The sequence below is a fragment of the Opisthocomus hoazin genome, chromosome 6, assembly GCF_030867145.1.
Source record: "Opisthocomus hoazin isolate bOpiHoa1 chromosome 6, bOpiHoa1.hap1, whole genome shotgun sequence".
Classification (NCBI taxonomy): Eukaryota; Metazoa; Chordata; class Aves; order Opisthocomiformes; family Opisthocomidae; genus Opisthocomus; species Opisthocomus hoazin.
In genome coordinates this window covers 24,623,175-24,644,452 of record NC_134419.1, presented here as the reverse complement: position 1 = coordinate 24,644,452, position 21,278 = coordinate 24,623,175, and the positions used below count along the sequence as shown (strand labels likewise).

At 36.8% G+C, this 21,278-nt stretch overlaps 1 protein-coding gene across 3 annotated transcripts in view; it reads right to left on the bottom strand.

Annotated features, from left to right (window-relative positions):
* The window catches only part of COL11A1 (collagen type XI alpha 1 chain), a 164,123-nt gene that overhangs the window by 73,099 nt on the left and 69,746 nt on the right, over positions 1 to 21,278 (bottom strand). For all 3 annotated transcript variants that reach the window (XM_075422261.1, XM_075422263.1, XM_075422262.1), the window contains 16 exons: positions 20,994 to 21,047; positions 19,571 to 19,624; positions 19,403 to 19,456; positions 18,771 to 18,824; positions 15,492 to 15,545; positions 15,335 to 15,379; positions 13,926 to 13,979; positions 13,793 to 13,837; positions 13,299 to 13,352; positions 12,788 to 12,832; positions 11,330 to 11,383; positions 8,159 to 8,203; positions 6,542 to 6,595; positions 6,416 to 6,460; positions 3,049 to 3,102; positions 2,007 to 2,114 (listed from right to left, as the gene is read on the bottom strand). In XM_075422261.1, the coding sequence (XP_075278376.1) occupies positions 2,007 to 2,114; positions 3,049 to 3,102; positions 6,416 to 6,460; positions 6,542 to 6,595; positions 8,159 to 8,203; positions 11,330 to 11,383; positions 12,788 to 12,832; positions 13,299 to 13,352; positions 13,793 to 13,837; positions 13,926 to 13,979; positions 15,335 to 15,379; positions 15,492 to 15,545; positions 18,771 to 18,824; positions 19,403 to 19,456; positions 19,571 to 19,624; positions 20,994 to 21,047 (873 nt within the window). The remainder of the gene's footprint in view (positions 1 to 2,006; positions 2,115 to 3,048; positions 3,103 to 6,415; positions 6,461 to 6,541; positions 6,596 to 8,158; positions 8,204 to 11,329; positions 11,384 to 12,787; positions 12,833 to 13,298; positions 13,353 to 13,792; positions 13,838 to 13,925; positions 13,980 to 15,334; positions 15,380 to 15,491; positions 15,546 to 18,770; positions 18,825 to 19,402; positions 19,457 to 19,570; positions 19,625 to 20,993; positions 21,048 to 21,278) is intronic.

Sequence of the window (21,278 nt, the reverse complement as noted above, 5' to 3'; positions counted from 1 at the left end):
CAGTGCATCAAACTCTTGCCAACTTCATTGAAAGTTTTGTCCCTGATTTTAGGATTAACCTAGTCCAGCTGCCTAGGTTTTGAGTGTGGATACGGACGGTTTCTTGATTATAAGCTCTTTTCTGATATGCTCCTCATTTTTTTGGCACCACATTGGTGTTTTCTTTACTAAGCAAATCCTGCCCTAGATCTACCTGGGAAAGAGAGTTTTCTTATCATGGGATCAGTTGAACATAGAGAGTAGGAGACTACTCTGGTACTTTCATTACTATGGAAGAGTAGTACCTTTGCATTAAATAAGTCATAGGAATGACAAGGGAATAGAACATTGATAACTGGTCTTACAGGCACTTCCCTAATATTGTGGGGAGATATAAGAATTCAAAGATTATTCCAGTCTTTGTGCTAAAATAAATATCACAGAACCAACATAACAGAATTCTTCTCTGACCCACTCTGTTCTGGCCAAGTGTCCACAGAATAGCCACAGAAGATGTTTGACTTTCAATGGGCAAGAAAAGGTATATATATTCGTAGAAAAGGGAAAACTTTGGGTCTACAATTCCAAGTTCAGCTAACTGTGTTATCAACACCAATAATTTTTTCAAATATCTTCTGATATATAGGGCTTTAGATTCTGGATTTGTGAGACTGTGAGAGTCCCATATATGTCATAGTGAAGAGGAAATGCTTGAAAATGTATATCTTTATTCACAGTGAGTAATTCATTAAGAAGAATTATTTATTAAATTCTTAAAATTTTAAAGCATTAAGTATTAATTCACAAATAGTTGCCAATAGTTAAGTAAACCTGAAAATAAATCTTTTTTTTTGTAATGAGTAAACTGAGTTTTTAGATACATACTTTTCTAAGAGTTTGTGAATGGCATTAGGCTCAAATTATAACCATAACATCTTTCTGAACTTCTATGAATGACACACTTGCAAAAAGTAGCAACTTTTTATCAAAAGAAAGTTTGTTCCCAAAGTTGCTGAATACATTTTTTTCTTCCTGGCAAAACTCTTAGCTGTGAACCTTGCTAGCTTTTTAGCAGTACCACATACTTATTAAGATAAAAAGATTGAATAAGTAAACATTTCAGATGGGATGTTCGTAGAAAATACTAACTGTTCCTATTTTAAAGACAGCAAAATTAAGAAAGAAATGTAAAATGCATCTTCTGTCCTATTCTTTTCATGACAGAACTATAATTAAAGCCACAGTTACCAACAAAATTAAAGGGAAGTATTTTCACCAGCATCTTCTCGCTTTTGTGAAATAGAGTATACATATTTCTGAACCATCATTTTTGTTTTCTTTTACCATTCTTTCCCAGTTATCGAAAATGCCACTGCTGTAATCACCTTTCTTTTCTGATGCTCTCACCCAGTGACATATGATACCCGCACACACATTCCTCAGCCTCCCGTTCTCTATATCAAACTCAAGTGTTTTTTGTTGATGTCAGAATTCTACAGAGATTTGTACTTATCTTTGTACTTGTTCTCTCTTGTATTTCACATCACCATCCTTTTTTTGGTCCTTCCTTTTAACTGCCCCTTTCACTTTTGCTAACTCTATTTTGGATTTTTATTCAGGATGTTTTCTGTTTAAAACAATTTTCCTGTCACACATTGTCATAATATGACTATGAACATTAATTCACTCTCCAGCAGCACCTTTATCCTCCTCTGTGCCCAACTATTTTCTTTACATCATATCTTCCTTAGATGGCGTGCACTCTGTGTAATTTGGGATAGGAATTTAGCTGCCTTGTATGACGATGAAGGATTATAATGCCTTCTTGTATACTTACAAAATATTGATTCTTAATACTTGTTCAAATGTGAACTCCAGTTATCTGCTGTAGTAGTGTCTCATAAAAACTACCGTTAGGTAGCTAAGGATTTTGTGGACCTGGAGGCTTGTTTTTTAATGATGATGATCATGGGCTCCCTCTATGTTACGAGGCAATGACATGTTTATGTTATTATCTGGCTACTGACCTTTTCTCCAGCTGGACCAGCAGCACCTGGGTCCCCAGATGGACCTGCTCGACCTTTTGGACCTTCTGGACCGTCTTCTCCTCGTGGACCTGGCTGACCAACTTCTCCCTAAAATACACCAATATGGAACAATTGCGTTTATGCATCTGTTAGATAGATTACCTACCATTACTTGAAGATAAGTTTTCAGTAAATGTAAATAGATATTAGGATCATAGAATGGTTTTGGTTGGAAGAGACCTTTAACGATCACCTCGTTCAACCCCCCTGCAGTGCACAGGGACACCTGCAACTAGACCAGGTTGCTCAAACCCCTGTGCAGTTTCCCATTAGGAAATTACCACTGCTTATGTTCATTATATAAATGCCAATACATATAAATTAGGCACTGAATATTACTTTGACAAGTGTAAGAGCCCAGTGGCCTTGCCAGAAGAAAGTTGCATTTGGAAAATGCATATTCTTATTTTTGCGTCCCTAAATTCTTGTGAAGGCACTCTGACAGTCTGTAGAAAGAAAAATGTCTGGATCTAAGTACTTATGTGGATACCATCTTCACAGTTATTTACCTATACAGACAACAGACATAGGCCAGGAGCCTTTTGTGAGAAGTTTTTTTAGAACCTCCACAACACTACCCATAAAAGGAAGTAAGTGCCCATTGGGCTAAATAAACAACATTTTGGCAGAGATTTGCAAGATGCTAGGTTGGAATGGAAACATCTTTATTCTGGATAGATTAACTTTCCTCAGGCAAATACTGGACATCTTGGAATCCGGAAAAGGAGATTCCCGAGTAAGAAGCTTAGTGAAAAGGATATCCAAGACTGACATTCTGTTCGTCTTTATAACTGTGTCATTGTGATTCACAAGAACAAAACCTCCGTCTCAAATCTGTACATGCGCAGGGAAGAGAAATAATTTTAAGCTACTAGCTTTTATTTTATTTTTGGTTTAAATTTATTTGTTTACTTCTGTGATCCTTTCAAAATAGTATCACTTAAACTTTTGAACAACACAGGGGCTATGAATAAATGCTTACCCGATCACCTTTAAGGCCCATGTCACCTTTAAATCCTGGAAAACCATCTTCACCCTAAAAAAGGCAGAAATTCACATAATGGCTTTTAGTAATAGAGAGGATTTTTTTTTTTCTGCCAACAGAATAAGTGAATAGATGAAGTATAGATTAAATAATTTGCATAGATAAAGTGAGAACTTCAGACACTAGAAAATCTAATATGGCTATTGCTATTTTAGAGAAAGTATATCAGTGAACTATACAAAATGACTTTTTAGTTCAAAAGTTCCTAAAATCTGTTTAAAGATAGAGACAATATAATTCTTCTGTCTTATTATGAATTATCTTGTAAAGTCCTTTCTTAACTTCTAAACTTTTTTTGATTATCACTTTTTAAAATAAGTTCTAAAAAAGTTCATTACTTCAATTAACTAAAAAATTGGTGGCAAATTATTCAGTGTTACTCTTTTTAATAGCAGAACCTTTCTTTTACATTAATGTCTTAATAGTATCATGAAAGGAATCAAAAATTTGCCTGGTTGTAACATCTTCATAAAAAAAAAAAAGGTATGAAGGTTCACAATCTAAAAGAAGACGTAGTCGTCTCTATACAGTAATTCGATGTCCGGCAATACTCAGCCCTCCCTGCTGTCATTGGCTGACGTGATTGAAAGAAAGCACAAAAACCAATGGACATTAAGATTGAATCCATATACAGTGGCAAAACAGCTGCACATTGTTGTTATTCCTAGTGAGAATTACTTACTGCCTAGTAAATTCTGGCAGGGAATTTACACCAAGTATTCTAATAGCTCTCCATGCTGAAGTACAAGCAGACAGTACACAGAGAAGTTTCATTTATACCTGTATGAGTTAGTTCAGATACAAATAGAAATCTACAGAGTTGTTCAGTGGAGTTGTTCACAACTCACTCTAGCATAACTGATCAGCTTTTGGTTCTCTCTTTCTTAATCTAACTCATCATACAACTACTATTCCAACATCCAGACAACAAATATTATTGACTACATTTTTATCTGATGCTTAGTTATATCCTGGAAGCAAAGGTCTTTGTGATGAATGAGCATGCAGTAAAATGTTTTACTATGCTGCTGTTAGTTTTTTTACATGCTGAAGTAATGTTGCTGACTTAGAATCTGAGTAATATTTGGACTGTCAATAAAGCCAGGAAAGAGTGATACTGTGCTCCACTTTACTGAAAAAAAACCAAGAAAGGCTTTCTATTTCATCCTCACTTTGAAAAGGAAGCTTGCATTTTGCACTCCTGGGCCCACAAAGACTTTATCTTCTCCCTGATCAGCAACTGAGACAGATTGCAAGGCTAAAGTCATTTTGACTCTGTTCAGAAGCAGTCATACTGCATGCACAAAAAACACTAGAAAGGGTGATAGAAATAGTTTTGCTAGTGGCAAACAGTTCAAAATAGATGAAGAGACATTAAAATAAAAAAAATAATCAAACAAGCAAATATAAGTTCTCAATAGTATGTGTTCATGTAAAAAAAGATGAGGTAACCCATCATGATCCATTGAAAAAAATATACTAAAAATCGTTCTAAAAGCAGGTTTCCCATGCTTTCTAGACAGTGAAACTAAGCTTTATATGGTCATCTTATATTGCATAAATTAAAATTTCAAGGTGGTCTCTCTTAAAATTTAAAGAGAGGTGAAAAAGGTGCAGAATGAATGAAAAAATTTTAGTTGTAAAAGTCACTCAGTTATGGCCATGGACAGTAATAACTATCTGAGAACACTTTGCAACATATCAGCAAGGACTGACCATATGCCAATTACTGACCAAATGGCTGCCAAATGAACTGAAACTCTTCTTCAGCTTTCACAGTGAGGTTCCAGCTATTGAGATCTACAAGAGGCTGGTTTATTCCATGTAGGAGGAGAGAGCTGAATGCTCTATTTCCTCTTCTGCTGTTAATAAAAAATAAAATAGCTAAAGACTTCTAGTCACATTTACTGGTCAGTACAGACATGGACCTCCTCTGATATCCCTGGGACCATTCCACATCTACAGAGAATTTCCTGAATGATCAATTTATTTCTTTCTGTCTCCTACAGTGCTTTCCCCCATGTAATGACATCTGAATAATTTCAGTAATAAAGGCATGTGTAACAGACCTTTAAAGCACTGTGAGGACAATCTGTGAAATAACTTTGTGTGACCTTTTGAGGTATTCAGTAGAGTTCAGTGTCTTTCTGCAACTGTGAGATCAATTTTTAGTAACACAGACATACTGTGAAGATTATGCTAATCAGTATTTATTGATACACACACATATATTAAGCTTATTTATATGTGAGTCCGGTATTTTGTCCTAGTTGGATATTAATCACTCGATAAGGCAAAAGAAAATCTGGGTTTTTGAACTGTCCAATTTCCACAGGTATTAAACACATTCTTTTTCAGCTTATATTTAATGAGCAACTCTAAAATGAGTATGCAGACTAGACAAGCTGTGGTTTAGGAAAGCCTGGAAACGTACAGCAGCTCTTGGCATCTGAGCCTGAAAGACAGCTCTCTAGTGCTGAAATCAAGCTTTTTGGCAAGAGTGAGTCTTCTGCTTTAGAAATAGCTATAAATATATACACGGTAGCCACCAGAGCCACAATGGTGAATCTGCCTGTGTGGTCAGGAGGTTAGGACTGATGGTATTTGTTGTTTGTCTCTTATTTTGAGTGCTGAGAAAAGTGGGAATTTAAACCAATATTGGCTGTAGTTTCAGCCACTGCAGACCATCAGAAGTCAGCAGAGATTGCAGCAGTTGGTGTTTGCTCTAGTAGGAGCTCTGTGTACAGAATGTAATGGTATTAGGGGGATGTAAAAGCTTTCTTCCTGTTCATATATATGCATCTGACTGGGGCTGTTCATCACTTTGGCAAAGCCAAAGATCTGGAACAAGAATACCTGGAACTTAGAAAGCCATTGGCAAAATGTACACAAAAAATACAAAATCTAGCCTACAGCACTATCAAAACAGATAAAATAATACTATTATCGCCACAAATCTCTCTGATGCATAAGCTTCTCAGTATCCACTATAGTATCTGTTGACAAGAAAGGCAATGTCTGATTCTCTACTTAGGAGCACCTTAGAGAGAAGTTACTTAAACTGGTGCAGAGAGCATCCAAACCATTCTAATAACTGCAGGTTTTATATTCACTTCGTACCAGTGTAAATAACCATGGAGGTCACTGATTTATGAATTGGGCTTGGTATGTCCTTAGGGTAAGGCAAAAATAAACCCACCTACTGCAAGAGAAAACACACTGCAGTGAAGGAGACAGAAAATGTTGCAGTTAAATAAGGAACACAGAAAAGGGAAAGGAATTAAATAAATGCAGTCAGATTTACCTTTTCACCTTTGGATCCCTTTAGACCACGGACACCGTCAGCTCCCTGAGGAAAGAAGATACACAATTACCCACATGCATATATTCAAAAAGGTGGGGGGGGAGGAGTCCAGTAACTAAATCTTACCTTTACACCACGAGGACCTGGATAGCCAATGGGACCCTGAGGACCTGGAGGCCCCTAAAATATATTGGAGTAAAGAACCTTTATTTCTACAGTACTTGGTTAGCAAGCAGTTCTCTTCTGAGTGTAATCCTTGTTCTTTCACTATAATGCAGCAGTCTTGTGTGAGATATCAAAATAATACTGGGTTACCTGCCACTAAGAAAAGTCATGGCATCGCAAAGCACCTATCAATGCTACTATAAAACTACTAACAGAATTATGAACTTGGTTCTACTTGTATATTTGGGAAACATCTATCCACAATATACATTATCTCAAACAATGGTCATTGGAAAATGTAATAAACAGACAAACAAAACCAAAAAAACCCCATGCCAATTAGAAACCAGTGGTGTCTTGCTGGAGAAAATTTATATGTTAATATGATGATGACACAAGTCAAAAGTAGAGATCAAAATAATGATAATAATAAAAAATTATGGTCTTTTAAAAAGAGAGTCCAAACTTGAAAGCTAAAAGGCTCACAGTACTGTCAATACTGACCAATGTCTGTATGCTGTTATTTACTGTTCACTGAGCATTTAACAGATGCTCAACTTTGATAGTATGCAATCCACTGGCAGTGTCTAAAGAAACTGAGTTCTGTAAACAGTGGAAGCAAGGAAGCCTGGAAACATACACATCTGTGTCTGAGGCTGAGCTGCTTTGTTGATTATCTGATGTCCAAGATGGACATATAACAAAATCTTTCCCTAATGGGGCCACTGATAAGGTCTTTTTCCCCTTTCCAACTGTGTCTTTTCACAAAACCTTTAGACTGTTAACAGCTCTGAGAAACAAAATTTTCTATCAAATCTGGCTGAAACTGATGAGTAAATTCAAAAGGCATAACGAAGAACTGACAGATGGTCACATACCTGTACTTTCAAAACATACATGCTCTGTGTAAGTTTATTTTCTTAATAAATTAGGATAAAATCTACCAGTCTCTAACAGATAACAGCATTTTGGACAAATAGTAATATGCTAGTGTCAGTGGAATTGTACTTTCTGAAATGTCCTGTTCATTCATTCATCCTATTTATCCAGAATACAACCTTTTAGTATTGCCACTGAAATCAGTACTGCAACTGAAACCGATTTCAAGTGCTATAAAGGGTGCTGTTCTGGATAAATAAGGGTCAATATTGAGCAAGCAATTTGCTTTGAGGAGCCCCAGGACCTTCAGAGCTTCATAAAGAAATAAAGAATTTACTTTTCACTGTCACTGACTTGAAGGTGACCTAAAAAATACAATGTGTACGCATGCATTTGTAAATCTTTAAAAAAAAAGGTTCTGAAGAACCCTAGTGGGGACTCTATATGTATATGAAATGTATGCAATTTTTATTGATTGCCATTCTGTGAACTCCACAATCAGTTTTACATTGGTAATCTATATTATTTAGAATCTCTATAATATTTAGAATATAATAAATATGCTTGCACATAGATGCTCTGAATGTGTCATGGGTTTTCTGTTATCTTCCTAAATTGTTCTTGGAGCAACAAATGTGTCATAAAGCCAAAGGTCTTTTTCAAAGATATGTAAATAAATGGAAAAGTTTTAAAACTCACCAATGCACCTTTATCTCCAGACTGACCCTCTTTGCCAGGATGACCCTGATTTAAGAGAGATGTATCTGATTTGGAAAATATTCATTTTTCGGTAATGACATTTTATTATAAAAACACAGTTAAACACTTGAATTTCAGGTCACTAATCATCCTTCTTCTGTATTAGAACACACACACAAAAATTTGAGGAAAGATTTTCCTTTCAATACCAATTTACATAATAAAGGAAAAGCTGGACATAATAGTTATGTTGATATTAATGTTAATGTCTTAGGAATATCCTGATCAGCCCTTCTGTTTAGTTAATGTTTCAGCAGTAAGACGGTTTTAACGCAAGACACTGTCAAATTTGGTTTTGAAACAGGGTGATTAATATTACAGCATGAAGACATTCCTAAAATTATTTAAAGGATTATGGAATTTATTGCAGAAGCCAACAGAAGTCTGATCTAGTTTTAACATTCTATCTTTGTTTTAAACTGTGACTTGCTTTTAAAACAAAATATGTTTATGTCTTAGTCTTTGTTCTACATCACTGGTATTAGTACTGCGGCACTCAAAACATTAACCAATCCATTGTTTTTGTTTCTTACAAAATTTACACTAAAATGCTGCAAAATTTCAAGGCAATTTAATGAAATTAAAGGTTAATAGAAGATTATTGTTTATGACAATCAGTCAGGACTCCTGTTGATGTTCATCAGTGTTATCAGAGGAGCATAGTAAATCTCTAGTTTTCCCAAGCATGTGGCCCCACATAACATGTAGCCATTTACTAAAACCATTAATGTTTTAGTGTTACTGACATCCCAAAATGTTTTTAGTGTGTTTAATATGATATGACTTTGATGTGGCTGTTAATTTTATATGACTAACCCGTGGTGCTTATATTGAATTTTCTGGCCTTGGAAAATGGTTTAAAATATGTTCTTTAACAAAAGAATGATTCAAAGTATTTGATACTTGCTTACCAGCAAGTGTTAATTTTCCTTGAAAGAGTTTGTCTTACTATCATTGAATATTTGTTATTTGTGTTTTAAAACATATGTATGTCAGTTGTTTAATCCTAATCGCCTAGAATATGCTTTCTTCTGTGCAAAATTTTAAGTCTCCATCCAGTATCAGAGATCTCTATAACATTAAATTACTTTTAAAATGCTGCTATTAATGAGCATATTTGTATCCCTTTAGATTTCCATTAATTCCGGTATAATATACCACTTTTAACAATGTCTTACCTTCAAAATAGAAGGACATTTCCCCACACGGAAGTGAAATGAAATAGCATAGCAAGAATTTTCCTGATCTCCTGAAAACACACTCTTGAGCTTTCACCTGACCCTAACATAGATATCACAGAGGCAGTTACAAAGCTCATTGTAATAAGGAAGACACTGCCCATTGCCTTTAATCACTAGTGTAATTCTATGGTTGTAAAGAGGTCATGCCAATTAGAATGGACTTAGTGTAACGTGCCCTTCCTCTGAACAAACCTACTTGTGCATGAGGGAGATAATTTTCGGTAGGGGTACTGGGTCTGGCTGGGATGGAGTTAATTTTCTTCATAGCAGCCCATATGATGCTGTGTTTTGGATTTGTGACTAAAACTGTGTTGATAACAAAACCAGTGTTTTGGCTATTGCTGAGCAGTGCTTGTACACTGTGTAGGCTTTCTCTTTGTCCCATTCTAACACCTCAGTGAGTAGGCTGGTGGTGGGAAAGAAGCCGGGAGGGGACACAGCTGGAACAGCTGTCCCAAATTGACCAGAGGGATATTCCATACCATATGATGTCATACTCAACAATAAAAGCTCAGGAAAAGGAGAAGGGAGGCAGGGACATTCATGGTTATAGTGTTTGTCTTCCCAAGTTACCCTTACATGTACTGAACCCAAACTTTCCAGCAAGTGGCTAGCCATCTGCCTGCAGATTGGAAGTAGTGAATGCATTCCTTATTTTGCGTTGCTTGTGTGTGTAGCTGTGCTCCACTTATTAAGTTCTTGTTGCCTCAACCCATGAGTTTTCTTGCTTTTAATCTTCTGACTGTCTCCCCCATCCTGCTGTGGGAGAAGTGAGCAAGTGACTGGCTGGGTGCTTAGCTGCTGACTGGAGTCAACCCACCACAGCAAGGGTTTATATCAGGTACAGACCTGTGCTAACACCCAAATATCTCTTACAGCATTTACCCCCAGCTTTTAAGGTTTAACAAGGTGCAGGTTTTAAAATAATGCTTAAGTTTTGAAATTAATATTGTTTCCAGCATGCAGAAAAGAATAAGGGGGAAAGTTAAAATGTTTAGAAAATGATTCAAGATAGAGACTTCCAGCTGGACTATCATTGCATATTTAACACTCTCCATGAAACTGCTGAAAGTCAGGTTTAAAAAAACGCAGATTTAACCTAATAAGAAAAATTGTAAGGCAAAATGGTATGGGGAGGAGAGAGACAGTCTGAGAAGTCACACTGTCTAATGGCTCTTGGTGATATAAAAAATCAATGTTTTTGATGCAAGAACACTAATGTATATGCATGTCATTAGGAACAATGATTCGATTTAAGTTTAATGCCTGAACTGTAAGCAATGCTACTCAGGTGATTACACTCTCTGTTCACATGAGTGAATGCATCCTCAGAGCTAAGCTGAATTCCTTTGCGATCACAAGATTCTAAGGTTTGGCTTAGGTCTGTCCCACTGGAGACAATGACAGAAGCAGCCCAAATATGTAATACGCACCTTAGGTCAGGAAGCAGAGAAAGATCTAGTCTATGTTTCCTCAGAAAACAAGCGTGAGCATTTTTATAGATGATTTCCTTTGCCATATTGACATAGTAGGACTACAGTGAAACAGTATCTGGCCCTTAGTGTGTCAGTTAGGTTATTTCCACATTCTTGCAGATGTTTCAGATGCATGTCTTCATCTGGGGCCACATTTTTAAAAGCCCACAGCCACTTTTAGCAGCTGCTTCAAAAATGTCATTCTCTTAGTTTTAACAGCTCAAAAGATACAGGGGTTTTAGATGGATTTTATGTTTAGATGGATTTTATAATGCCAGATAGGACTACTAGTGCTTTTACTCTCCATTTTCTTTTTGCAACGCAGGTATCCAGAAATATCTATTACTTGGTAAAAGTATTTAAACATTCAAGTGATGAAATGTTTGGTTACTTACAGGAGGCCCATCGGAACCAGGAAGGCCAGGAAGGCCAGGCTTGCCTTGAGGTCCCTAAATGCAGGAACAGAGATACATCTTAAGAAAAAAAGTGAACATTTTATCATTTGCCAGGATGATGGAGGAACACCCTTGCTGAGGACTGGTATGTCCTAAACCAGCAAACTACATTAAATCTTTCTAGTATTTTAATCTCTGTTAAAACAACTGGCAAACCCACCCCAGGTGTAGAGTAGCTATAAGAAAAATAATAATAATTAAAAATAAAAAAAGGAAAGAAAAAGGAAAAAAACCCACCCCACCCATATCCAATACTTTTAACTCTAAGAGCTAAGGATATAAAATGTAGTTATACCTCAACCCCTGGATATGGATTTCAAGGATAAACCAAAAATATAACAAAACTAAACCCAGAAAGATACTATCATACAATGTGTAAGTGCATACCAGCTCTTACAATCTTTAGCCAATACAAATCACCTGTATTTTTCAGTACAGTGCTTGCCTGAGAACAAGCATAAGGAATTGCCCTATGAACATGCACACACACAACACAAGGTAGGGAAGAATTCTCCAGTGTACAAAATTAAGCATTATTCAGAATTTCAGGAATAAAAGGATTCACCATATGAAAAATACCAACAAGATCAATAGGCAAAGAGTACATGTTACAGAACTCCAGCACTGCTAGCTGAAAGGCGTGGTACATCTTTGTGAAAGCCTCTGGAATGCATATATTGTGGACCTAGCCCATTTTGCTAGAATAATACTTCTTAAGCAGACAGGCAAGTAAAAAGCATGTATATTGTTTACTAAAATGTCCTTCAATTTCTCCTGAAGTATATACTAAACAGTACAGGGAAGCAAAATTAAAGAAGAACCAACAGACCAGGAATTCAGCACTGAAGGGGAGAAAAATAAAATCAGCATAAAATTCAATAGTGACATATTAGAAATTAACAGAAGACATGTTTCAAACCACAAGAACATGTACAAAAAAATAATTCAGGGAAAAAAAAAACCAAGTCCCACTACAGTATGCCAATTACGCTGTAGAGTTATGACAAAATATAATACTTGAAGAAAGAGAACAGAATCAGACTTGTGTAGGTTAAACTGTGCTGTAAAGAACAGATTAACAGAAGTAATCTTCACAGCTTGCTGTGAAATTAATTAACATACAAGTACACGCTGTTTAATATTGTAGATGGGATTCTGAAGCTAATAACAGAAAATTAATCCAAAATAAAAGGAGGAAATTTTACTTGTGAAAAAAGTGTATATGAGGGGAAAGCCAGGCCTCCATTGATTATTCATTTACTTCATGATTTCAGGAAGATCTGCTAATTTTTAGATCTTAGGTTACTATTCCGTAAAACATAGCGAAGCCCTTAAGAACATTACCAAGGTCGTTGCACAGAACTCACTGTGAAATACCAGAATAATTCTGTAACTTACTTTTTCACCAGGAGGTCCAATAGGACCTTGCGGACCAGGAAGCCCCTATTAAAAAGAAACCAGTGTGAGAAACCAGGAAGAACAATATACATACATTCACCCTAGTAAAGGTCCCTCATTAATCTGTTTAAACACACTGGCAAATATAAGTAGCTTTTTTTCCCCCCCTTACAAGTTAGATCAAGAGTTTTGTGTGAGCCTTTTGCACAAGCCACTATTCTTGCAGGAGGTCTGTAACAAGATCCTATTCAGAACCCTCCTCCAGGTGTGGCTGTTCCTGCTGCATTCCAGGAACACTGAATGAGTCATTTTTCTCCTGAATGAAAAATCCCTCTGAAAGCTTACTTGAAAGCTCTGCTCCCACTGCCCTCAGCACATTTGCAGCATTATTTATAAAATTCTTGAAGCTTTATCAGTTTTGCACACGAAAAGCTAACCATTTAGTAATTTCCATTTATTAAACATTTGCTGCATGTTACATCGTATTTCTTGAGAGCTATTTTACACTTACTTGTGGGCCTGGGATTCCTTGCTGACCAGGAGGTCCTGGTTCCCCTTGAGGACCCTACCATGCAAAAACATACCAGGGGATTAGGTTTGCATTTCTACACAACAGATCTTCATTGTCAGGACTAAAAGTAATACAAATTCATCTTTATTCCTCCCTCTTTAAAGTCCACCACCAACTTTCTATCCAGTGTGATATTTTTTCATGCTAATGAATATCATGGCCTTTTCTTTAATAGAGAATAACAGCCCACATATAGGACCTAAGCACTGGAGTCCATGGTGCTAAAGGAGCTTGAGAGAAAGCATGGTTAGGCCTTTTGGCTGAAACCCAGTTAACAGAAGGCTTCTCTTTACTATGTAAGATCATAATGAATCTGACTATTTTGACAGGAAAGTTTAATTAAATGGAAGGGATGGCATAGTGGCAGGGACGAGAGAATGTGGAAGGCATTCTTGGAATCTACTCCCTTTTTAATTCCCCGCTTACTTACTCACCATGTTTCCTTTTGGGCCTGAAGGTCCATCAACACCCGCAATGCCCTACAATAAACAATATAAACATGAGCAACTTTCAGTGGACTTCCATTCTTCTTCTGAAAATCGCAAACACAAAACAGTTCATACGTACAGGTTGTCCAGGGGGACCAGGTGTACCTCTGGGGCCCAGTAATCCCCGTGGACCCTGTAAGAGAAAAAACACCTATTAACACCTGCATGATTTTTTCTGAACAAAGAGAGTCCCAGGAGCAGGACTGGGCAAGGAATGTCTTAAGGAGTTGGAAGGATGAGGGGAAGGCATCATGGGGGTTGAGGAAGGAAAGGGAAGAGGGAAGAGGGAAGAGGGAAGAGGGAAGAGGAAGGAAGAAAGTTAACTGATAACAGATTCTCCTGAAGGCCACCATACATCTGAACAGAATGTCAGTGGAAGGGCAAGCTTTGATTTAGCCGCTGTATAGTCATTTCAGAGAACAGTAGGAGATAACTATTTATATTTCCTGGTGCACAACACTGGCACAGCATCTTCCACTAAAGTTTCAGCTCTGTCTTGGCCTGAAGGTCTGACCTGAATAGTAGCATACATTTGCATTCCTATCTTTAAAAAATGTGATGGTCTGTCATACTCTATACTACTACAAAGTGAAAAACAGGGTTGTCCAATAAATAATTAAAAATTACTAATAATTTTATTATAATAAATGCAAGGCATCCTGGAAACCAAAATCAGATTTGTTCCTCTTACCCCTAAAAAATTCCACAAAAGACCAAAGGCTATTCTCCTAAATAAGGTGTGCAAGATTTGGTCTATAACATAATCTATTGGCTTTATACTGTGTAAATGAATATTAGTTTTCATCATTTGTGTTATCATTCATGTCAGCTGCTGAAGTAGGCAGGACTGAATCCCCAGTCTCCTCATGTATGATACAGTCACAAATCATTAACTCTGACCCTGTAGCAACTTCTTCCTACTTTGCAAGTAGGAAGCAGTATAGAGGTTAGGGTAAATTTCCCTTTCTGAGGCTTGATTTCTTGCCTGCAATGCAGAACTCTGCTCTGCAGTGACAGCACCTGCAGAATTCCAACTGACAGCAGTGGAAATTATGTATGTGAAACAAGTGTAAAAATACACAATGAAGCACAGTAGTATGAAAAAAGAGGAGAAGGCAGGCCTTATTTTCTAATAAATGGGTGTTTGGAAAACATTTTCAAAGCAACAGGGGCTTGGTTATAGTCTCATGTATCAAGGACTGCAGTGACTGATTTTATACAACAGGATAGGAAATAGCCTTTGTGGTTCTGGAAGTTGTGTATACTTGGCTGGATATGTCTCTGACTTAATTCTAATCCTGTAAGTAGTGCTTCACCCCTAACAAAACTGTTAATTTGTTTGCTTTTCAGCCAGAATCAGTACTCTATATATACACACACATGCAGTAATTTTTATACCTGGAATTCACAACAGTTCAATAGAAAGGAAAAAAAGCTGAGTGTGACTTATTTGTAACAGAAACAGAAGAATAAGAAAACATTGCTTACAGCTTCACCTGGGAGACCTCTTGGTCCAACTTCCCCATCTTCTCCCTGGTTTTGTACAAAGGGAGTAGAAGTTTTAGAAAAAAAGAACATGTATCATGACCATATTCCCATTACATGAGGATTCACTCTAGATTTTACTGTGTAAATAGCAACTTACTCTTGATCCATCTTCACCAGGCAAGCCAGGAGGTCCCTGTGGGCCACGGTCTCCCTGTAGAATAAGGGAAGTAATTAAAATAATACATCTGTTGCTAGAAACAATAATGGATGGGAAATGTGTTAGCTGAAGTCTAATGTGTCAAAACATGTCTTGACACAATGATACAAATCTGTAGGTTATAATACTCAGCAAAGTCTTTTATTACATCAGTATAAAAACAAATGAACATTATTGAAACAATGAACTATTTGTGTTTGTAAAATTTCACTCTGCAACTATTCTTGGCCCCAGAACATACACAAACTACTGCTACTAAAGGCAGTACTACCCACATTTTTTCTTTGTCTCATCGGCACCTTCTCCCTCACCCTAGACAATGTATTACTGCCAGTAAAATAGGGCATGTGTACTTGGGTCAGAAGTTAATAAACCAGTTGTTGAGCCCTGCAATATAGACGCTAAAGTGCACTGACCACCTTTCACAACCATGCACCCTTGCACCAGTCATTGAGAGCCTTGGGTCGGATTTGTCTGAGGCTTTGGAAGGCAGCCAGCCTTTCATACTTCCCCTCAGAGGCTGGGGCTTTTAAAGTCCATATATGCAGAGCCTCAGTAGATTCTGGACCATAATTTTAAGATTTATTTTTCTTTCCCCATTTCTAAAGAGAACTAGTGTGCTGCATAACTCAAACACCACTAACTGACCTCTTTCTGGGCAGCGGGTTTTTAGACTGTGACTTCCTTCTGGCATTGGATAACAACCAAAGTATTCATGCTGTTTTCCTTAAATTTATCAGTGTCTCCAAGGAGGCTGACCACTTCTGTGGTTCCCTGCAGTGATAGATGGAGTCACTCTTTAGTGGCTCCATTCTTTAGTCTTTCAAACTTTTCTAGGGAATTTTAGGTGACTTGCTCTCTTACACCAGAGCTACCTAATATTAGGGATGTCAGGATTTTCTTCTACTGCCTTTCTGTCCTCTATAAGTTGGAGTCAGCATGGGAGAGAATTAAAGTCTATGAACTGCACTTTCACACCTGTAAGATGAATTAATACAGCAACTTCTATATTTTGCAAAGTTTGGGAACTACTCAACATGATCTGCTGATAGAGCATGTGTTTTTCTATATGCTAAATGACACTTCTGAAAGATGATACGAGACACATGATTTGTCCTCTGGCTTCCAATTAATATCCAGGTGAAGACTGACTGACTGAGTTCATGCCCTCAAGGGCTGCTACCCTTCTTGTCTTGCAATCACATGGCACTTAGATTAGAAGCTAGCATTCAGTGTCCTGGAATTGTCATGCACTAACAGCAAAACTTCCTATCATTATCAGCATTCTCAGTTCTTCAATTCTCTAATTCTTTCCTTGAAGTGTTCCGTTAAAGCCTGAATTTCTTTTTCCTTCGACCTTTTCTTCTAATATATAGTGTCTTGCTTTTATACCGGAGAAGGGTTATGCATCTAGTAAATCTAAATAAGAAAAGTTCAAAGTCATAGATATTGAGGCTAAAAGGAGTATTACACTAAGTGGTCTAATCTCCCCCACGTTAGAAGTCAGAGAATCTCATCCAGTAATTCCTGTCTGACAACTTATGTTTGACAGAGGCATAACCTCAGAGACATCTAATTTGCAAGTCATAGTTCAAACATGACTAATTCTAAAAGTACTCCTAGAACTTTGTAGTGGAACAACTTCTACTCTAAAGCTATAGGTTTTCAACATCAATTCCATTACAGCTGAAAAAGTGAAACAACAGAAAAAGTGTTTATCTTGTCTTTCTTTCTGTGCTCTTTATTGCAAGCCAAAGAGAACTGAATATTTGCATTATATGCTGTCAGTATATATGAATCTGAAGAGCTAAAGCTATCTGATCTGGCTTTGAATTGAGCTGCTTTCAGAAAACTCATAGCTCATACATTTACAGAAGATTTCCATAGAAATATGAGAATGCATTGATTTTTAAATAGTGGGGTGAAAGAAATGACAAAAAGAAGTCATTATTTTCATTACTATTTTGCAAATTTCAACCCAAACTTATTATTCTATTTTAGTTTTTTATTTGTTTAGGAAATATGAAACAAATAGAATAATTGACAAAAACCCCTAATTTTTTAATGACTTGGAGGGTCCCACAGACAGACAATTCTGGTATTCCAGGTTGGAAAGCAGACACACATTCCCTGACTGAACCGATTCCTGCAGTAGCAGCAAGAACTTAATGTCTGGCCCCCTCTGCTGGTTACGTGCTGATCAAGCTGGATTTCGATTTAATCCTCTTTAAGTAAAAGGGAATGATAGAAGAAGATCAAGACATTTCCGTATGACACTAGAAGTTCTTTTCCCATTGCAAACAGAACTCAAAAGAGTATCCTTAAATGCTATTACAAAAAACTAAATTACGAGCCAGTAGCCAACACAGTTGAGATTTTCTGGGAAGTGCAACTGTGCTAACTGCGCTAACCCACTGAACGGTGAGAGCTATAATCATTCCTTGGTCATCAAGATTTAGCACATATGGGAAAGGTTCTGCTGACATTCCCACTCACTGTTTCTTTTATGGTGCATTGCACTTACCAGGTCAACAGTAAGGGAGGTACATTATGAGTAGAGTATGTTGTTACCAACATCTATATTAGGGGTATAATTTAAAGCAGATATCCCCTGCTGTGATCACTTCTACACTTTGTAGGGAAAGATGCAGTCTCCTCCTACAGATTGATGTGACATAAGGAGCAAGTACATTAGCTGTTTTAAATATTACTTCAAATTTTCCAAACTTACTTGACTTGACTCTGTCTTTCTTTAAGCTGCACTTATTGGAATAAGCCACACTGAACATTTCAGTTTGCAATTCAAATATTCATATGCATTTTTTGAGCAAGGTTCTCAGCAGGTTAAAATCTGTCATGTTCCCAATACAGAAACTTCATGCTAATTTCCTTTTCCTACTACTATTTACTTTAACAATCACTTAAATCCAACAGGCAAATTCCTTAACCAAGAAAAATCAGCAAAAGCTAGCTGAAGATGTGATCTTAATTCTGAAAATATATTTAAATAATTAATATATATATGAATTGTTGTCTATTGATTACTAAAATGTTTCATGAGGAATACAGTAGCTGACAGTGTAGATATTATTCTGCAGTGTGAAAAGTTGACTTTCTGTTTTAACTTTCCCCACAGTCCTTAGTGCTATTCTTAATGAATAGTGCATTATTTCTGTGACGGTATCAATTTATTATGTATAAATGTACACGTTTTCTTACCCTGTTACCTTTGTCACCAGGGAGGCCAGGAAGACCATCAAATCCTCTGTCACCCTAGAAGAAATCACAGCTTTAATAAATGATGGTTACATTCTGTATTACTCTGAATAAATTGTGCCTTCCCTCTAAAAGTTAATTTCTACGTTTGTTATATGTACACTTGTGTTGTTAAATGAAACACGTGGAGGGGAGCACGTAGATCAAACTCACAAAATTTGCTTCTATGCATTAAAGCAAGAGAAGATGCCACAACAACTTTTTCACTGTGCTGTAATTACGCTGTTTATAAAATGAAGTCTACATTGCTTGATTCTTGCTGCACTTTGGAGTTGCAAAACTGACTTTACTGTTATTGATACTCTGTAACTAGAAACTGACTCAGAAGGATAGGAAACATGCCCCAAGAATCAAGTTACTTCAAGGTCAGACTACTAGCCATTACCATTAATTACCATATTTTAAATGGATGATTCAATCTCCGCTCTTGCATCTGACCCAGCTATCTGAAACCTCAGTATTTTCAGCTGAAAGAAGAATTTGGGGTTGGCCTGGAGGAAACTGTGGTACCTACATAAAATCTTTCTAGCCCATACCAAGACTGAAATAAAGCCTCCGGTCTCATTATTATTTACCTTTGCACCAGGTTCTCCTGGAATTCCTCTGGCACCATCAGCTCCAGGACGTCCCTGCAAAAACCAAGAGGGGCAAACATTTGAAAATGCAGTGGAATTAGTTAATACTTCAATATATTTAAATAGAAACTATTTACCCAGAGCAGGATCGATCTATACGCTACTTACCCTTTTGCCAGCTTTTCCACTTGGACCAGGGGCACCTTGAACACCGCGAGGACCCTGAATTTAAAAAGTGTAATCCTGAGAATCACATTCATGTCGGAAAAAAGCTAGTTAAACATCTCACTTCAAGATCAAGATTTTTTTTATACACAAACCTGCATTTTTTCCCAGGAGATGGATTCTAGTTTCCAATTTCCCAACAGTTTTAATAGAACATGGGCATCCAAACTTGCTTTAGCACTACCAGTTTTAACCCTAGTTTTCATGAGACGGCACTATACATGGCATAGTTTGTCCTTTCACATAAAAGCTTCTTAGATTCTTTCATGGCTTTGAAGATTTCATTCTTGTGGTTTGAAAACCCTTCTTCCTCTCATGCCAAAATTATTTTAGTCACATAATAATTATTTGATGAAAACTAAAGAGTGCTTATTTCAGATCGTTAACTCATACACAAACATTAGTTGTACTGGTAAACAGCTCACATATGTCTTAGCTTTACACAGCAATTTTAACTAGAGGAGACCAAATTACCCCAGACTGAAAAACCTAATTCCACTTTTGAAACACATGTAACTTTCACTTGTATGAGTATGTTTCTGTGGAAGCTTTCTCATCCCCCACCCAAATGCATCTTCTCTGAGTGAAAATAGCAATGGTAAGGACTAGCCATCCAAAAATACCGAGTAGGAAGTGAAAAAATACTAAAAATGTAAGTAAGCAAACTGGAAGACTGACCAGCTGTTCAGAGTGCTTTTTCGTTTAATTGCTTTATTTTCCTTCTGCAAATATCCATGTGGAGTTTTGAGACAGCCACTTACTAATGTAGCAAAATCATGATACCACTTGAGATCTGGCAAAATCCTTGTTCCACAGACTCCTATCATGTTCTTTAAGAACTCCCTATTACTTTTAGGTTTAAGCTGAAAGATTTCAATGTCTTTCAGTGTGCTTTAACATCACTGCACAGGAGCCGATACAATAGTAAGCTGAGAAGAAAAGCATACAATGATTCCTAAAGACTTATCCTTGGTATGTCATGTCTTTCTTGAAAATATCCTGTTTAATTACCAGCTAAATTCAACCTCTCTCACCTTATGAGATCTGATAAGATCAGGGCCCAAGGTCATACAATTGCAGACTGACATATGATTATTTAACAGAGAAAAGAGCCTGAAGTGACAACATTAAAGCAGGTTTTCAAGTGATGACACTCTACATGTGATAATTGCTTTGTTATATAAAGAAAGATTGCTACTTTCATATTTCAAAATGAACAATCAAGCTATTGCATTTAGTTAGGGTAAAAGCTATTTTTCTTCAATTGCACATGGAAAACGTATCATTGATTGATTTCTTCTAAGTGATGTGAATGTATTTTCTTAAAGATAAACAAGCTCAAACATAACAGGCAATATTATTGTACCTGGGGACCTGGTTCACCACTTTCACCCTTAGCACCTGCTGCTCCAGGTCCACCCTTGATGAAAAAAGCAAAACATACTGTTTAAATATACAAAAAAATCTTCAAATGAATGATACTTTCTATTTCTATACATTAATTACAGGGAGAAAAACGAAACAATCCCTTACTCATTAGGAGGTGTGAATTCACCATTTTAATCTGCAGATATACCTTGATATATCATTGTCTAGACACTGGGTCTAACTGGGCCAAAAACCTCTCTATTACCAAGGAGAAAACCCATCG